This window comes from Gallinula chloropus, assembly GCF_964237585.1.
Source record: "Gallinula chloropus genome assembly, chromosome: 1".
Classification (NCBI taxonomy): Eukaryota; Metazoa; Chordata; class Aves; order Gruiformes; family Rallidae; genus Gallinula; species Gallinula chloropus.
This window is the reverse complement of record NC_140085.1, coordinates 16,170,401-16,189,130: the sequence shown is the minus strand read 5'-3', so window position 1 is coordinate 16,189,130 and position 18,730 is coordinate 16,170,401. Positions and strand designations below refer to the sequence as shown.

Below are 18,730 nucleotides of genomic sequence, written 5' to 3'. Positions count from 1 at the left end.
ACTTATAAGTTGATTCACCTGCAGGGACTGAAAGGGGCACTTGACAATCCCTGCTGCTTTGTGTTGACTGCTTAACAGGTGCATGGATGGCTATTACGGAAACCCTCTGAACAGAGAGCCCTGCCGCCCATGCATGTGCCCAGGGGCACCTACAAGCAATACATACTTTGCACATTCCTGTTACCAGGACTCCCAGTCTGCACAACTAGTCTGCAATTGTCTCAAGGGATATTCAGGTACAAAGCAAAATAAGGGCTGGTTTTGATTCTATGAAAATTAATGATTCTATGAAAATTAATGAACAGACAATCTGAATCTTCTGCCACTATTACCAGTAATTTTATGTTTCACTTGAATTCCTACTAGCCAGGAAATATTTTTACCTTCCTTTCTGACAGGCAATCGGTGTGACGAGTGTCCTAGTGGGTTCTACAAAAATCTGGGCAGCCCCAGGCTTGACTGTGCACCATGTCCCTGCAATAACAACATTGATGTGACAGACCCAGAGTCCTGTAACAGGGTCACTGGGGAATGTACCAAGTGTTTACACAACACCCATGGAGCAAACTGCCAGTTCTGCAAACCAGGGTATTTTGGCTCAGCCCTCCATCAAGACTGTCAAAGTAAGTAAACAACAGCACTGCAAATGTATATTGCTACCAAGAAAGTTGTAAAGAAATTAGGCTGTAAGGAGAGGTTACCCCTCAGAGAGATGGTAAAACTAAAGCAGATGCAGGAATAAAAAATATACTTCTGTCCAGTGATACAAATTGTTAATGTGGCATCTACTAAATTCTTTGTCATCCAAGTCTCACTAATATCAAACTGGCTTTTGCTCCTAGGAAATACTCATTTGTGAAATGAAATCAGTGCTTTCTGTTAGAAAAATACACATGCATTCAACCTATTCAGGAGGGAATCAAAAGTAAAGGAATCAAAGATAATTGTTTATCCATGTTGCTGGCTGATGCTAACTAAGTGGTGCTCAGTTAGCCAGATGATCCCTTGCTGAGCTCCTTGCCTTACCAGTTGTTTCCATTAAGTGGCTAGAATGAGACTGTTCAGGCAATTTAATAGACTTCATGAGGACACTGTCAATAACTCAGCTCTTTTAACAGAAAGGCAGGAGCATAAGAAAAAGCAAGGCCTGAGTTTCTTCTCAATGTTTCTCAAAGACTACTGTCACAAATGTGTCTGATTTGAGGGTCTAATTTCTACAGGCCAGACAACTATAGGTGTTTTCAAGAAACTCTTTTTCTGGGAACCTCTAAAATACATCTCAAGACCATTCCTTGTTCATTCTTGAAAGATGTCCATTGGAAATAGTTAAGCAAGAACTTTCGGCTCTCCACAAGAAAGGTTTCTTATCTTACTTGGCTTTCTGGGGTTTCCCACGCTGGATAGTGCCTACTGTAAATCAGCTTCTCCTTACCCAGCATATTTAACATTTCATTCTAATAAGATTCAAAATTGCCTATGCCTTCATTTTTTGTGCCTGTATTACAAATACTGTAAGTTCTCAGTAGGTTTGCTCAAAGTAATATATAAGCTACAACAGAGAGTTATGCAAACTGTATGAGATTAAAAATTAATTCAAGCATACTAAAAGTAAGCCTACAGTAAGGGGTTTATGTGCAGCTCTGATTGTCCATCAACTGTCTATATTACCATCTGCTGTACTAACTCTGCTTCTTTTTCCAGGGTGCACATGCAATTCGGTGGGTGTTCTCCCTGCCATGTGCCCTGGGGGTGATGCAGTCTGTCTGTGTGACCCAGCCACAGGAGCTTGCCCTTGCTTGCCCAATGTGGTAGGCGTCACATGCGACCGGTGTGCCTCTGGCTACTGGGACTTGGCTAGTGGGAAAGGATGTCAGATCTGTGACTGTGACCCAAAAAATTCCCAAAGCAACCAATGCAACCAGGCAAGAAAATTACTCTACTTTCTGGGAACCAGGGTGGTGGTATTTTGGCATGGCACAGTGGGGACCCTCTTATAAATGAGGATAGTTTTCTGCCATGCTCCCTGCAAACAAGTCTTTGGAAGTTTGCAGTTGGAGCGATCACACTTCGAGCCATTGTATCCAATGTGCTGTTCTGACAATGTGGCTCTGTTTGAAAGCGATTTCTCTTGGCCTGACTGTTTCTTTGTCAAGTGGATCTTAGAAATACTTTGTTAGAACATGTCACATAGCAAAAGCTGTCTTGTAAGTACATATCTAGGGCAGAAGGAAATCCAGGTTTGGACCCAAGAGTCTTATGAGTAATTTTTGAGTGTTTATTTTCATAAACTAGCAGCTGTGGTCATTACCTTTATCATGCCTCATCTGTTAGACAGCTAGAGTGTCTTTCTCATCTTTAATTCCTGTGCACATTTTAGGGCTAGAATGTAGAAAAAATAAAATACTGTTTCAGCATAGAGAGGTGACATTGTGGTCCCATGGAGTTAAAAGCAATTTTGCTATTGAGTTTAGAGCACCAGAAGCTTATCCCAAGCTCTAGCTGATGTGCTTGCACATCTTTCTTTCAATATGCTTTCTGTTTACTCCAGTTTATTTAGTGGATTTATTATTTTTCCTAGCAAATATAGCTCTTAACCTCAAAGAACTATTTCTGCTTACCAGAGCTGTAATTCCCTGCAGTTTAATTTAATAGCTGTATTCCAAACCAAATTTTCTAGGATAATGTGCATGATGTATGCTCAAGGTTTTCAGTTACAGTTAATATATCAAGTAGTTAAAAGTTGAAATGTTAAGATGAGAACTTTGCACCAGCCAAAATAAGAAATTAATCTGTTTTGCAAAGGAAAAGAATACTCTCTCAGATGAGTATGGATTCTCAGTCAGAGGATGAATTCTCAAAAAGACACCATTTGTAGGCTGGAACATACAAAATCTTTCATATTAGTAAAGTAAAACTACTTCTCAAAGTCCATTTCATTTTCACAACCCTTGAGAGGAAGATCACAGAATCACAGAATCGTAGGGGTTGGAAGGGACCTCCAGAGATCATCGAGTCCACCCCCCCTGCCAAAGCAGGTTCCTTAGGACAGATTGCACAGATAGGCACCCAGATGGGTCTTGAATATTTCCAGGGAAGGAGACTCCACAACTCCTCTGCACAGCCTGTTCCAGTGCTCAGAAGTTGGGAAAGGTGGGACAATACTGTATAAACCACAGCGTTCAAAGACCCTGTGCAAGTACTGTCACTGCAGTTCCCATGCAGCTGTATGGCATAAGTCACAGGGAGAAAAAGAAACCCAGTATATAATGTATATCCAACCATATGGCTCTGCAGGAAGTTATTTAATCCTACCTGTCTTTACAGCTTACAGGCCAGTGTCCATGTAAACTAGGTTACAGAGGAAGATGCTGTGACGAATGCGAGGAAAATTACTTTGGCAATCCCCGGACGCATTGCATTTGTAAGTGCTACTCAGTGGGGACAACTGGATTAGAAACTGCCTCAAAGGAAATGTTTACCTTTGATATTCAGAGGAGAAATAGCACATACATCTAGAGAAGCAGGCTTTCATACATTTGTATGTATGAGAAGGGTAAAAGTTTATAGTATTTATCCATATTGTTCCTTCTATGGTTATGTTGGGACCACAGAAGTTAGAGATGAAGAAGAGCCATTAGTCAGGCAGCCCACTTTGTTCTAAATCAAACGTGTTTCCTTTTATTGTCTTGAAATGGGCGATTGTGCCTTTTGCAGGAGTTAATCCCATGGAAAAGGATGTAACTGGATGTAACTTGCGTTTCCTTTCTTGCAGCATGCGAGTGTAACCCCGAGGGAACCGGCCAGCCCAAGTGTGACAAAGCCACTGGTGCGTGTAACTGCCGTGCTGGCATCACCGGCCGGTTCTGCGACCAGTGCAGCCGTGGCTTTGAGAAAGACTTTCCCTCTTGCCGTCAGTGCCATCTTTGTTTTGATCAGTGGGACACTGAAATTACTGCTCTCGCTCAGACTGTTCAGGGGTTAATGAGGTTTGCTGCAAATATTGAAGATAAAGGAGGACGAATGCCCAGCTGTGACACACGCTTCACAGCCTTTGAAGATGCCATTTCTGAAACTGAAAGAATTTTGAGGCATCCTGTTCTTTCACTGAAGGCCCTCTCAGGCATCAAGGATTTTCAGAGCTACATTCAGTAAGGGCTTGGCTGCTCCTGAAAAAATCCCTTGGCTGATAAAGCAGTCTTCCCCCGAGCTCCACCAGCCATCCCTACACATTGAGTGCCGCTCCTGATCCGCATACAGATGCTGGTCTACTAAGTCACTGTTTTCAATAGACCTGTGAACCAAATACTCCTTATCTATATGTTATCTGTCCCCATCAGGCATATACTTAAATGCTGGAATTTCCCAGTCCATCCTTAGGGTTTTCTAAATAAGCCATTACAAGTAAACATTTCTGCTCTTCTAGAAATTTATCTGTTGTCCTCTAAAATACTGTGTATCTCAGTTCTAGTTTAAGATCAATCCATTGTGATGTCTGCATAACTGCCATTTCCCTTGCAGACAAAAAGTTGCACAAATGCAACCCCTTCAGAGTATGCTGTATGAGTTTCCTGACCTTAACAAGAACATAGAAGACATTAAGGAAGAAGCTGACCTAGTGTATCAACTTCTACAACACAAAATACATCTGCATCAAAGTTTTTATTACTTGAACATGAAAGGTAAGACAGATAACAATTAATTGAAATAGGTGAACATTTTACCTGAAATTTCAGAATGTTTTTCTCATTAATGAACCATACATTTCAAAGATCCCCAGATTTTAGCTACCTATTTTAGCACAAAAATGTAACTACTAACAAAATTTCATACTGACTTTCCAAACTCCCTTGTATCTTAAAATACCATGATTTCTAGCAATCTAAACTTCATATGCAAGTGCCAGGGTCTCATTGGTCAGAGCATCAACATCAAGATTTAGATGCTACCCAGTTTCACAGTACAGAGTCACAGATCATACAGTAAAAAAGGAAAGAATTCTTTCCCCACTTCTGACTCCTCTTTCTCTTAGCAATACTTAAAGAAGGTTGTACAGCAATGGTTTGTTTAATTAAAGCAAGGATTCATTGCACAACGTCTTAGCATTCTCATGGGGAAAATACATGGCTTTATGTGGCAAGGAACTAGCTTTCCACCATCAAAAAAATGTGAAGTCAGAACTGAGTGCCTTGGCTTCTTTGAAAGAATTACACCGTCTGTGCTTGAGCTAAGTATAGTCCCCATCAGCTACTGATAGCAGCAGTAATGGCAATGTTGCAGAATGGCTTCTGGAGAAAGCCTGGAGCATACCAGTGGGGGTCTTGAATAGATGTTAGATCATCCCCAGTGGCAGGAGATTGTTAGCAGCTTACTCTCCAAAGAGATGGCTGCCAAGATATGAACCCCCAGAAGATAAGACACAAGTTACAAACATTTACAGTTCCTCTGTGTTTTGTTTGGGCAAGAAGAAGACTCTGGCCTAGACAAGATTGAAAAAAGGAAGGAAAATGTCAGCAGAATACAAAGCTGAGGGAAAGGAAAAGAGGGATTAATTAAGATTTAGGGCTCCCCTGCCCTGTTGTACTTGTCAGTGCCCCTGGGGCTGTTTCATCCGGTCGGGTCCCTGTGTAAGCATTCGGCACAGCTCTCCCAGGCTCTGCTTCCCAATTCAACTTAGTCTTGTGCAGAATCTCAGAAAGGCAAGACAGTAAAGTAACAATAAACTCCTGGGGAGGTCAGTGGATGCACAGCTGAAGCATCCATGGTGCTCTCTGGTCAAATTCCAAACCCACGTTGTCTTTTGGCCTCAGGAGATGGATAAACAGCCCTATAAAAAGCACATGGGGGTGTGGGGAGGGAAAGACCTTGAATTTAAGCTGAATTTCTGGTCAGGGCCACAGATATTCATTGCTCATGCTAGCAAGGACCTAACAGCACAGAAATAACATTTCCCTCAAGACAACCAGCTTCTCTGATATCTGGGAAAAAGCCCAGCTCCCTCCCTCATACCACCTTCATATCGGGACCAGCAGCACATGCTTGGTATGACTACTTTCTCCTCTCTATTTTTTGCTGGGGTAAAGCAGGATATGGCCACATACACCATCTGGGCCACATTTGGCACGTCTGCTCTAGACACACGTGGGGAATGGGCTCCTACCTACCTGTCCTGTCAGAGAATTGGGACTCAGAGACTTCCCCACAGGCATACATTCAGCTGACTGACCTGGAAACATCACTATCTAATGATGAATTAAAATCACTGAAAAAAACAAGACACAAGTGTCCTTAAAAGAATGTTTGCTGTTTATGAGAGCTCATTAAATTAACAGCTTCCCAGCCTTGGTCCCTGCATTTGCAGCCACTCTGGTATGGCAGTCGTGAGTACAACTTCCTGGGCTGTAAATCTGGCCCATGCTAAAATGCTGTGTTTAACATAAAGGAATTTGGAAGCTCTACATCTCCATCACAAACCAAGCACGAAAAATGCATTTGGGCCACTTAATGGAGAGCTGAAACACTGTAAAATATTTCTGAGATGGAATTGTTGCACAGAAAACAGTCTCTGGCTTAGATATGAAGTTACAGCAGCCTCTTGCCAGGTATTTTGTATTAGGAGCTAACATTAAACTGTATGTTGTTTCCAAGAGTTACCAGATAAACAGCCCTGGTTCCACATGATAACTAAACATTGTTCAGCTTCAATCAAATCAAGGCCCTGGGGCTTTAGAGCCTGATTCAAAGCACGCAGTATGTATTGACTGCCTTGTCACTGACTTCAACTAGTAACCAAGTTGGTTTCTAGCACAAAGAGGGATGTTAATCAATGACCTCTAATGCTTTTTCACTTCCAACACATCAGTTCTGGCTCATTGCACATTCTTCTGCCTGGGTATTTGGGGACAATTTTGGGTTCTCTGAAGATTTGGGAAGCCTTGACAGCAGCAGCATTAAATTATGTGTTTTGCAAAAGGTTCTTTCCTTAGGCAATTAATCTGCAAAGAATGTAATGTTCTCCAACCATTTTGAGTCTGCTGAAGGGAAAGCTTACACTAAGCAAAGGAGACAGGCTCTTGCTGGAAAGGATTTTTGCCTGGCCTACAACCTTATGATAGATATGCTTGCTTTTTTTTCTTTTTAATGCATCAACCCTGAAATTGGATTTTCCAGAGCCAAATAAAACTCATAAATTCACATTTGTAATCTAAATTTTGGCCTCAGTTCAGGAGACCATTTAACTTTGGGTGCTATGCTGAACAGATAGGACAAATACTTTACTGACTCTCAGTGAGACAGCTGATCATTTCATAGGTTTAACAACTGGCAGAAACTGTTCTGCCTAAACTTCAAAACAACATAAATGACAGGAGCTTTATCAAATCAACAGTGGCAGCGATGCATGAGCTACTGGTGAATGCAGACAAGTAGCAGTTTGTGTTATTAATGGAATCCCCTTCATACTTTTGTATCCTCTGCTGGTTTCTCATACACCTTGCACTCGGAGGAATGACGTGGGATCCACTGTATAATGCACCTACCTATTCTAGCAGGTTTTATGAGTATCAGTAACTACTCCTGTTTGACATCTGGCTGGTGAAGGATTAAAAAGCTTGCCTGAGGAAAAGGCAGCTCCTGTCCCTCCCTGCTGTGCCAAATCAAACATCAGTGACAGCAAAACGAAATCACTCATTGCTCACCATTTGTCTAGAATTCAAGTAAACACATGAATTAATGCAACCAAAATACAGTCAGTACTAAACCCTGCTTCTGTTGCTACAGAGGCCATGAGCAACATTAGGAGACATTCTGAAGTATCCGTGATGGCAGAACAGAAGACCAATGGGACAACCCCTATTGTAAGATACTCAGAGTACACCAGGAACCACATCTTCGCTATATTGGGCCGTCAGGCCTCGAAAGCACGCAACATGCTGGAACAGCTCCAGATGATCAAAAGCCCTGATATCCAAAACTTGAATGAAAAGGTAGGTGCTGTGAATTTTGAATGGGAGCTAAACAAAAATCTCCTTTTTTTGTTGCTCTTAGTAGGTTTTCTTTTAAAAGGGTGCTTACTTGCATTTTTAAATCTGGAAAATGATGTTCCCCTGGCACAGACACGCAGTCATCGTCAGAAACAGCTGCACTTCTCAGCTGTGGTTACCACCACTCTTCTGGAAGCCATTGCTCCCAGGGCAGACCCAGCACAAGGAACTGTTTAAGCACTCTGCAGTCTCAAGAAGACATCAGTGTAAATTCAGAAAGATTAACCCCAACCTTCTCCATCAGTTACTTGAACTAAGCAGAACAGCTTTTCCCTGGAGTGGACGTGGAGTGCTCACATACCCTTTGCATCACCCATAGGAGAGGAAGGGATTTCTGTCTTTCTGTGAGACAGCAATGAATGCCTCATAGAACCCTTAGGCAGTCCTGCCAGATGTGGAAGACATCATCTGTCTAGGCCTTTAGTCTCGACCGCTATGTCAAACTATATGGAGGGCTAGACGTGGTATCAAGTTGTGTGAGAGGTGACCTGGATCCTTTAGAACAAGCCATTGACACATGGGCTGGATATGGCCAAGGGAGAGTTTCAGCCCTTTTGCCACAGAGGAGTGAACCAAAGGTCAGTACAACACACAGAGCCAAACAAATGGCTCCCACAAAGATGCCTGGAGCCATGGGCTGCCATTGCATCCTTCAAGTCGGGGGAGGGGGACCTGTAACTGTCAGTGATACCCATCTTTAGAGAAATCTGACCACTGTCTCTTTGGGAAAATCCTATCCTATATTCAATGTTCATATGATGTCAATTCCTTCCCTCAGGATGGTCTCTCAGGCCCCAGGAGGAGTCCTGACATAAGCATCTTCCTTATTGCAGATCTGTGGTGTGTCAGACCACCAGCCCTGTGTTGCAGCAGCCTGTGGGGAAGCTCTGTGCCAGGACAGTCACAGACTCAAGCAGTGTGGTGGCCTAAACTGCAGCGGAGCTCTTCCTCTCTCCACTGACGCCTTCAGGAAAGCTGTGGAGACCGCCATCTTGCTAAATAACTTGACTACTCAGCTACAGGAACCTGAGACTCAGGTGCTGTGTATCAAACCTACATTTGTTTACTGAAATAGATGGAGAATGGGATTTGGGATATCATAAATCTACATAGAGCAGTGATGTGATGATGAGTCCTGTCCCAACATCACACACCTGTCATGGTTCAGTACCAGGAGTGTTAGGTGCTGGTCCCACCAAGAGATGCTGGCTCTAGTTAATGCCTTCCTCTTCCTCACAGTTGCCAACATCTCACAGGTCACGGTGCCCTGTGCCTACTGAAGTTGGTGGCATCAGGCTAGTATTGTCTACATTTTTATTGGGAAAGATTCAAACACCACCAGTTGTCAGTAGCCTACGTCCCCTGCTTACTGCAACAGGATTACTGCTCTGTATACCATTACGCTCTGTTTATACAATTTCATATTACTCTTGGATTTGCCTTAAATCATCTTTACAAATAAGTTCAAGACAAAGCTTTTCTGCCCCCAGTGATGTTTTGAAGGGCATCGAGTAGTCAGTAGTACTACACAGTAGCAGTGAAAAATAACTCAAGCAAAGTGTGGCCAGTGCAACACGTGCCAAGGAAACAAACCAGACAAATCCCAAAACACCAGTAAAGACAGTTTGTTCTTATTAACAATCAGAGATGAAGCCTGTTACAGTTATAGGAAAAAACCACATTTTTTCCAACAGAAATGTAATGCTGTCTGGCTTTGTCCTGTCCCTGCAGGGTGCCTGGGCATCCATTTCCTCTTCTTAAAATGCACGCAGCTCTCTGAATCACAGCAAAGGGGCTCAGAAATGAGCAACTGGGGCACATGCCTGAGGCCCCAGGACACAGAGGGGCAGTGGCAAAAGGCATCTCCTGAGGTGGTGAGACCTGTGCTGCTGGGACATTGCTTTTTGTGCTTCCAAGCCCCAGGCAGCACTGTGATAATAAGTATTTTGAGATGCTTCAGAAGTAAAAACATAAGCCACCAGAACTGTTGCATGGGGAAACAGCACATCTGTACCTGTGTGTTTCCTGAAGGCACAGCATAGTCCCCAGCAAAGCAAAATACTGCTGGAATTTGATGTTTAATCTAAAGCTTTCATTTAAATTATCATGAATACTCATTTAGTGGCAAAGTGTATCTTTTAAAGATAAGCCTTAAACTCTACCTTCCTCATTTGGGTCCTCTTAAGTCTATTTTTAGCAGCAAGTCCAATGTGAAAAGGCAAATGAAAATGTGCCTTTTCTGTCCTGAATCTGATCCCTGACATGCTGCAGTACTGCAAGACAAAATAACAGCCAGCACCCTTTTTTAGAAACAGAAGGTGCTGTGGTTTAGCAGTGGTTATGGAGAGGAAAAAATGCTCGGTTCAGGCTTTTTCTGAGGCCAGATGAAGTCCATGACATAGCAAGTTCTGGAGCTCCCCAAAGGGATCTCCTCCTACTTTTCAAAGGCAGATCAAATGATTCCAGCTGAGGTTTGGATCATAATTGTTTCTGTGTCAGAGCTCAACTTGCCAAGCAATGATAGATAACCTCCTGAAAATGGCACTGCTATTTCTAAATATTTTTTCCAGGTTGAAAGCATTAGAAAAATGGCAGATGGCAGCAAGTTGAAAGGCTCACAATTTACTGGGCAACTGGAGAGGACCAAGAATCAGATTGAAGTTGATGGAGAGATCACTAAGGAGTTCATCCGAAAGGTGAAAGACTTCTTGTTAGGTAAATATGCAAAGTTCTTTTTGACTCATTTTTAATATATATTCTAATACAATATTGTATAATAGGTGGCCAGAAAATGATCTAGCTGTATGCACATGAAATTTCTTACCTACCTCCTGATCTGTGCAGTCTTTTTCAATTGCTTTTTTTCCCAGGTGACAGCACTTTGTACTCATTTTCCAATATATCTGCTATGTTCTGATTCTCATCTTTTATTAATATGCTTAATTTGAAGCATGCAAGTATTTCCCTTAGTTCCTGGTTTATCTGAATAGAAGACTACTAATATAATTTCATACAACATATAGTGACCAGGAATGTTCAATGCATCCTTAAATTGTTATTCCACCCCCTTCTTCCAGGCCCATAAATAGAGGGCCTCCGTAGGGAGCGTGGGAATTAGGACACATACCGCTCCATCGTCTCCGTAAAGCTGTAACTTGAGGAATCAAAGGATTCTGGTAGAACTTCACTCATCTCTCATAAAAAAAAGAATAACCAAACAACCATACATACCCTAAAGCTTTTTCCACCCCACGACTGCAGAAAAATGCTGTAAGAAATGGACCCTGGGTTTTTTCACTGAATGTGTATCAATGGAGTTCACATGTGATAGGATTTTTTTAATCTCTTGAATGTAGCTGATCTCATAAGTTTTGAAGGACTGTGTGTTGGCAGTCCTTTGGCACTCGTACCTCCACATCCAAATGGCAGAGAACAGAGGCCTTCCTTTGTCTGGGAACATTTAAGTTATTTTATTGAATTGGAAGAAAAGCTCCATTTAAGTCCTTAAGATTCTCAGATTTTTACTTGATAGCAATTAAAATTCCACCTTTGGCTCTTCTTTCATATTTCTTGGTAGACATGCCACCTTTAGAAACAAATATAGAAGCATCTTTCCTGAATTTTTGTTTCGTAAACTGAAGTTTAGGAACAGTAACAGCTGAGATGCATACAGTTGCATTAAATCTGCTGTACTTTACATTGATGTGAATGGCAATTTTAAATTAATGTATTTCTACAGAAAACTGCTCTCAGGAATGCACTTCTGTTTGCACAGTAAATGTCTTCTATTTAATTCTTTATGACATACTTCGGAGCATTAGCACAAACATTTAATAAGTTTCAACTGGTTTATGACCCAAGGTCTTGTTTGTAAAGGGAAGTGAGCAGAAAACAGAAACGATAGTGAAACTTCAGAAGGCACTGACTGCTACAGGCTCATTTTGTAAGGGGAGTAAGGGCAGTTCTTTCTACTGTGAATTAAGTTTTTTCTACTGTAAAAAATAAGGTTTTTCTACTGTAAATTCCCATCCTACCCGAGTTTGACCCAAGTTCCCACTGTAGCTTACTTAGCCTGTCTCATTAACCAGGGAAGGAGCCACTTTCTCAATATTGCAGTGACTCCAGGGAAGGGATTACACCCACCGGCCGGCTTGGAAAGCTCCATTCACACCCCAGTCTCTCCAGCACCTCTTTGATCTGGGGGCCAAGGGAGAAATGGGCTCTGACACATCTAGCTGTGCCATGCACCGATTTGAAACCTTCTGCAGGCTCAGTTGTACATCAGAATTTTAATAACCCAGTTCAAAGTGGGCTCAAATCCTCATTTTAGCCAGTTCTGACAGCACTAACAGCAGTACCTGGAATCATAATATTAAATTACAAAATGTTGGAGATAATTCTCTTACCCCCTCGCTGTGACTGTCAGCCTTATTCTTCCACAAAACTCAAAGGGTAGACAGCCATAATGATCATTTACATTCACTGGGAGGAACGAGATGCTTTAGGATACCCTCAGCTCCATTTCTGTTGCAGATGAGAGTGCACCTCCAGAAGACATTGAGACGGTGGCAAATTATGTTCTGCAAATAAACCTTCCCTTGACTCCACGAGAGCTCACAAGCATGCTGGGCAAAATCAGGAGCCTTATGAACCACTGTGAGAAGCACAAACTGAATGCAAACAAGAGAAACAGAAAAAGGGAGGAAGCTCGGATGCTGCTGGTGGAGGCAGAAGAAGCTGAGTGAGTAGGATATCCTCATACTGATGTGCCAGCTCCAGCTGGGGTGGCACTGTGAACAGTAGGACTGCTCCATACCCCAGGCAGTGTCCTAGTAACACTGGAGGGGAAGTTCAGATGGCAGCAGGTTTCAGCTCACCTTTTCCACAGGGTCTCCCAAGCAGGAGCGACATGCTGCAAGGAGGCAGCTCCCGTCAGCTCCTGGCTCCTCTGCAGAGTCCAGGAGGTCAAAGCAGCTCCTTTCTTCACTGAACCTACTACTAGCTATGTGCTTAGGTTTGCCCTAGTGGAGTATTACATCTGCTTCACTGGGAGGTTTAAATATGGGTGAGAAAGAGACAGCAAGAATTGGAGAGGGAGAAAATCTTCCTTACTGGCAGCGTACCCCTGGGCAGCCTGCAACATCCAGCCTCACATTTAACACAGCAGCTCATGTGCTCCCACATGCAGTCCCTTTACTGAGATTTTGCTTTAGCATCTTAGGGAACATAATTTTAACCATTGTTGTTGGCCTTGAGGGTACATTTCTTCATGTGAGCAAGGGTGCATCTGAAACGTTCTTGCTTTGCTCTCATACTACACATGCCTCTATTGTTCCATTTTAGCAAAGCAGCTAAAGCTCTCCCACCTGTGGATGAAATTAATAGTAAACTAGAAAATGTTGTGAAGTCCCAAGGACACTCCAAAAACACCTTCATAAAGTTGAATGAAGAGATACAGGGCATCAGAACACAAATCTCACAGGTATCTTGCTGTAAATCTCTTAATTTATTTCCTGCATGTATTTCAGAAAAAGATACTTAATTTTGAAGTTTCCTTAGTGTAAACTTAAATAAAGAAAACCAGAATGTGGCGCATATATGATACCAATTCCATAATGTTTAAGGATCTCTTCTTCTTAGTCAGTTGACATTAATCTTCCCTCATTACCATGTTTTGCAAGCTGGATGGGTGTTGTGTAAGAAACCACAACCTTCAATTGCTCTGTTTTAGGCAGAGAACCAAGTGAACAAGACAAATGACGAACTAAATGACTTGTCAGCAAAACAGTCTGAGGTGGAAGATGAAATTGCCACACTGCAGGCAAAAATGCTGATGAACAAGAATCAAGCTACAAAAGCAAGAGCAGGGGCAGAAGCAGCACGCAGACGAGCCCAGAATATTGATACCGTAAGTCTTCCTGACGCACGTGAAGGGAAAAAAAGATTCCACCCATGTTCAATAGTATTTTTGATTCAGGAGTGCAATTGTGTTACCCTGCTGTCCTCAAAACTGTTGATGTTCTCTGCGTGCCATGCAGTGTAAAATGGCACAGGGACTCTGGCATGTAACGCCTCTGTTTGCTTGAATGACAAAAAGCATACGCAGTTCTCTGGCCACGGCGTGACGTGTTTCCTTACACTCTGTGTAAGACTCGTAGTCACCATGGGCACCAGTAAACACAACAGAACAAATCTCAAAACCAGGTATTAAAATATGTGAGTGATTGAGGCAGCCTGGCCATTCATCCTGCATCGTTCTCCTTCAGAGAAAAGTTACTGGGGGTTGTTGGTTGGCTGGGTGCTTTCCAGTAGCTCCAATTTTTAAGAACGCAGCTAGAAATTTGCTATAATTTCAAAGAGAACCAGGCTCCCATCACACAAGTTTGGACCGTGACCAAGCTTCCAGGTTAAAAGAAACCTAGTTAAAGTCTAAAATGCAGCCTCAACAGCAACCTAAATCAGCAGGAAATGGATTAGCCAGTCAATATTACTGCAGCCAAAAATGTAAAAACCCTGATGTTACAACAGATAATTCATTAAATTTGAGTAAAGCCTCAGGGCAAAATGAAATTTACAGAAAAGCCCTATCAGAAGTAAAAACAACGTGAGCTTTATAAACCTTAAATCAAATTTTCTTTACATCTTCACCCATCCCCCCATCCGCCTCTTGGATCACTCCACCGGCAGTTTGTTTTAATTGATTTCCATCAGCTTTTGCAAAGCATTGTTTGATGTACACTCATGGATTACTTCTTTAAGATTTAAGAAAATTAGAGATTTAAAATTCAAGAGGATAATCTAAGTATAAAAATCTCCTTCAGTACTCCAGATTAATTATGGGATGCTCTTAAACTAAGTAATGTCATTGTGTTACAGGAATTTGCTGACATCAAAAGAAAGTACACTGTTCTGCAAGAAAATCTTAAAGCCCGAGGATCTCCAAAAGCAACATTAGAAAAAGTAAAGCAGCTGAGAGAAGAAGCAGAAAAACTGGCTGCAGAGACTGAAAAAAAATTTAAAAGACTTACAGGTGCTGTTCTTACTTCCATAGCTAGCAGTGAAAATTGTGACAGTCATGAATTAAACTGAAATCCTTGCCCACAGACACTAGGTTCACCTGAAATCAGGTTTAAAACAGTTTAACTGGTGAAAATCCTTGCTTGGAGCTGCTCAAACAGTTTAAAAGTAGTTGAATTGCTTTAGCTGAGATATTTTTTCTGGCATAAATTGGTTGCTAAAAGCAGAGTTTAAGAAGTGTCAACACAGGGACTTAGAATGATTTGATTTGGTTTAAAATCAGGACAAGTGCAGAATCTGCATAAAGCTTGGCTGCAGAGTTAGCTGGAAGCCCTAATTTATGCACTTGCTTTGGGTATTTGGACCTTAAATCTTTCTTCTGTGCTTTTCTTACATTACCCGAGTGATGGCTTGTGTTAGAGAGCTGCAGGGTGTTCCATCAGTCCATACTTGTTCCCCTTCAGACATTATCTCTGAGCAATGGCAGAACCAACCAGGTACAAACAATGGCTTGTGGAGTCTGAAGCCAAAGTGCCCTGGGCCTGCGGGGCCACTGCCCAGTGGCAGGAGGTCATGGGCAGCAGAGAACACAGCACCAGTCCTCACATAGCCCCTCCGGTGGGTTTAGAGGGTCACCAAAAAGGAATCATGTAATTGCACACAGGGAACATAATTCTGCTTGCAGAGAAGGTCTGGGGATTCCCACCAGGAATCCTTGGGCCTAGAATTCTGCCAGGCTCAATATCCAAAATTACTGAGTAACATCAGCAAAACTGAGGCAGAAACTCCATCCCAGGAGGAAATCTTCCAGGACACAGTCTGAATAAATATGTCAAACATATACCTTGAGGAGAAGCATTGAGAGCACCTCAGTCACTCCAAATACCCAGACGACAAATGCATTGACAACAGACATCACAGTAATGTGATTCTGGCTCGTTACCAGTATGTTGACATTGGTGTAACTCCTCAGGGATGAGCAGAAAACATTCCTGTGACTGAGGGAGACCCAGGCCCTTCACGCCTGAATTGCCTGGGCTTTACACACATCGGTGGACACACTGTTTGGCTGAGTGTTTCCATTTAAAACAATTCCTCTAAGAGCTCCATGTCATGCCCCATCCTGACTAACAGACAAAAGCACATGCTGAGAAATTAATTTCTTTAAGGTTGTCAGGTTTTTCTTGCTATCCAGAAGCCAATGTTTTCCCTCCAGTTGCATATATAACATTCCCCATTTGAAATGGACTTATTGCCTCCAAAACTACATTAACTACATTAACAAACACTGTTAATCCCTGGACTTTACTTACACAACAAATATGAGCATCACTGCATGTCTCTTCCAGATTTGGAGAAGAAGCTTCAGGACCTGAATCAAACCAAACAAGACAAGGCAGAGCAACTGAGACAACTAGAAAAACAAGTGATAGCCATTAAAAATGAAATCACGGGGCAGGAGAGCAAGTATGCAACGTGCAAAAGTTAGGGTCTGAACAGACCACCAGGTAAAATGCAACTGAAGTCTCTGTGCTTAACACCTCCTGAGCTTCCTGGTACAGAGAGCTGGCCTCTGTAAATACATCTGAAGGTGCCTATAGGATTTTGGCACAGTGAATAATGTCGGGTTTTGGTTGGGTGGGTAGGTGGGTTTTTTTGTTTTGGTTTGGGTTTTTTTGTCCAGTTGAGTTTATATGGAAATAGGAAATGCCTTTTAATAAACCAGCTGGTTAAGTAATCAGGATGTAGTGTCTGAGGGAACTCTGTAATACACTCCTGTGCACAGCCTAGGGCTTCCCCCGCTGCAGGGGGTTGGAAATGCAAGATGATTGCTCAGAGAGCTGCAGGTGACTGCCTCAAAGACAGGCTCCCATCACCCCGTGTCTTCTGCTGAACCTTTCAACGGCCTGTGGCTGTGACCCCACACAGACCGGGATGGGGCGATGCAGATGAAGGGCTGCGGGCTTATGTAGCCATCCCTGCTGACGACCGGTGTGTCCCCAGGGTCCCGTCACTCCTCTGTCACCATCTCTTCACCGAGAGGGAGAGGGGAGGGGTGGCACTGGAAGCCCCTGACCATGTGGGATTTCCCCTGTGTGAGGCATGGGCAGTACCTTCAAGCAGCGCTGGGCCATTAGAAGTGGGCAACAGGGAGCCAATTCCCCAGTGCCCACTGGATGGCAGTGTACAGATGCTTAATGCCGAGAACTTCAAACCCATTTCTTTTCCAACGCCCCTTCTCTATAATGCCTGCTTTTCTTATGCTTTTAAGGGGTTTCCCACATTTTTTGTTAATGTAGCCAGCAACTGGAGAGTAACTCCAGCTCTTAAGTCTAAAGAGCCACAAATATTGAAAAACTGTTTCTCCAGCTCTTCTCTCACATGAAGCACATCACAGATGTCAGGGTTCACCCAGCAGTTTCTTGTAGCCATAAAGAAACCAGGAATTGGCTTAAATGTTATAGTTTATAAGCCCATTCTTTTTGTTTTAATACAAAGAAGGAGACTGTGGCTAAGTAAGCAAATGCTATGGAAGGGTTTTTGAATACATCTCAGCTTCAAAATCCCACCCTTGATATACACATACTTGCAGGACACTGAACAGACTAATGATGGCTTTTCCTCAGTGAAAACCAGTCATGTCATTCCCATGGAGCATCCATCATGGACTTCATGAGGAGCCCAGTGCTGCTTCAGAGCTCGGATGCAGCCCAGACTGCATCTGTAAAAGGAGGCATGCTCTGCAGGAACACAGGCTGGGCTGTTGGCATTTTCCCATTCCTGTGCTGTGGAGGAGGGGGTTTGGTGGGAATTGCTGGCATGGATGAGGTTTCAGAGATACTCAAAGCAGCTGTGCTCCAGGGCAATGTGCAACATGCATTACCCATATAATAGCTTCTATTGTGCAAAGGATGGAATGAAATTATAACTTCGATATAATCTAAGACAGACATTGGCATGCAGGTACACACACAGTTTGTGGTTTAGCTGCTTCTGAGTTTTAGCACTTTAAAAAAAGTCACCTGTGAGGTGTGAGGCTTCTTTGTAAATTACTAGGCTGTAATCAGGCAAGTGTATTTAGATCGACTTTGCCATAATGAAGTCCAGCATCTCTGCTTTAACTCGGAACACACAACTCACCAAGCCACTCACATGCTCCAGGTAATGGAAGGATTTCCTGCAGGTTTCAGTGTCACCCTGCTGCACCGCCCCCAAAACAGGCAAACTGAAATGCTTAGCTAGGAGTTCCCAACTACATATAAACCAAAATTATTTCATTTGTGGCTTTAAAAATGTGAATTCACAGCAGAAAGTTGAAAGAGAACTTCCTCCTTAAATCCACTGTTGGCTGTGAGAGTTGCCATACAGCTTTCAACAAGAGGATGAGAAGTCTGTAAACACAAGACAGTTAAACAGTCCTGGAGGGGGGTGTACACATTGGGGGGGGGGGGGGGGGGGGAGGGGATTAGAAATCTCTGGAAAAGAAAACGGAAACAGGAAGAAGAAAGTTAGCATGGATCTGACCTACCCAGCCTTTCTCCAAGCATGCTCATGCACACAAAGCAAGCAGACCTGATGGGACCAGCACCTACAGAACACCAAATCCACCCTGTGACTGCTTCTGAGGGTTACAGTGGAGCACCATTCCCCATTGGGAGTGGTGCAAAAATTTT

At 42.9% G+C, this 18,730-nt stretch overlaps 1 protein-coding gene across 1 annotated transcript in view; it reads left to right on the top strand.

Moving 5' to 3' along the window:
* The window catches only part of LAMB4 (laminin subunit beta 4), a gene marked incomplete at its 5' end in the record, with an annotated part of 39,792 nt that extends 23,112 nt beyond the window's left edge, over positions 1-16,680 (top strand). Inside the window, 14 exons of the mRNA XM_084279243.1 lie at positions 79-236; positions 399-623; positions 1,702-1,922; positions 3,325-3,421; positions 3,773-4,148; positions 4,519-4,679; positions 7,777-7,982; positions 8,873-9,076; positions 10,610-10,754; positions 12,573-12,780; positions 13,383-13,521; positions 13,771-13,947; positions 14,916-15,069; positions 16,406-16,680. Of these exons, the coding sequence (XP_084135369.1) occupies positions 79-236; positions 399-623; positions 1,702-1,922; positions 3,325-3,421; positions 3,773-4,148; positions 4,519-4,679; positions 7,777-7,982; positions 8,873-9,076; positions 10,610-10,754; positions 12,573-12,780; positions 13,383-13,521; positions 13,771-13,947; positions 14,916-15,069; positions 16,406-16,545 (2,611 nt within the window). The 3' untranslated portion in view covers positions 16,546-16,680. The remainder of the gene's footprint in view (positions 1-78; positions 237-398; positions 624-1,701; positions 1,923-3,324; positions 3,422-3,772; positions 4,149-4,518; positions 4,680-7,776; positions 7,983-8,872; positions 9,077-10,609; positions 10,755-12,572; positions 12,781-13,382; positions 13,522-13,770; positions 13,948-14,915; positions 15,070-16,405) is intronic.
* Between the last annotated feature and the right edge of the window lie 2,050 nt (positions 16,681-18,730).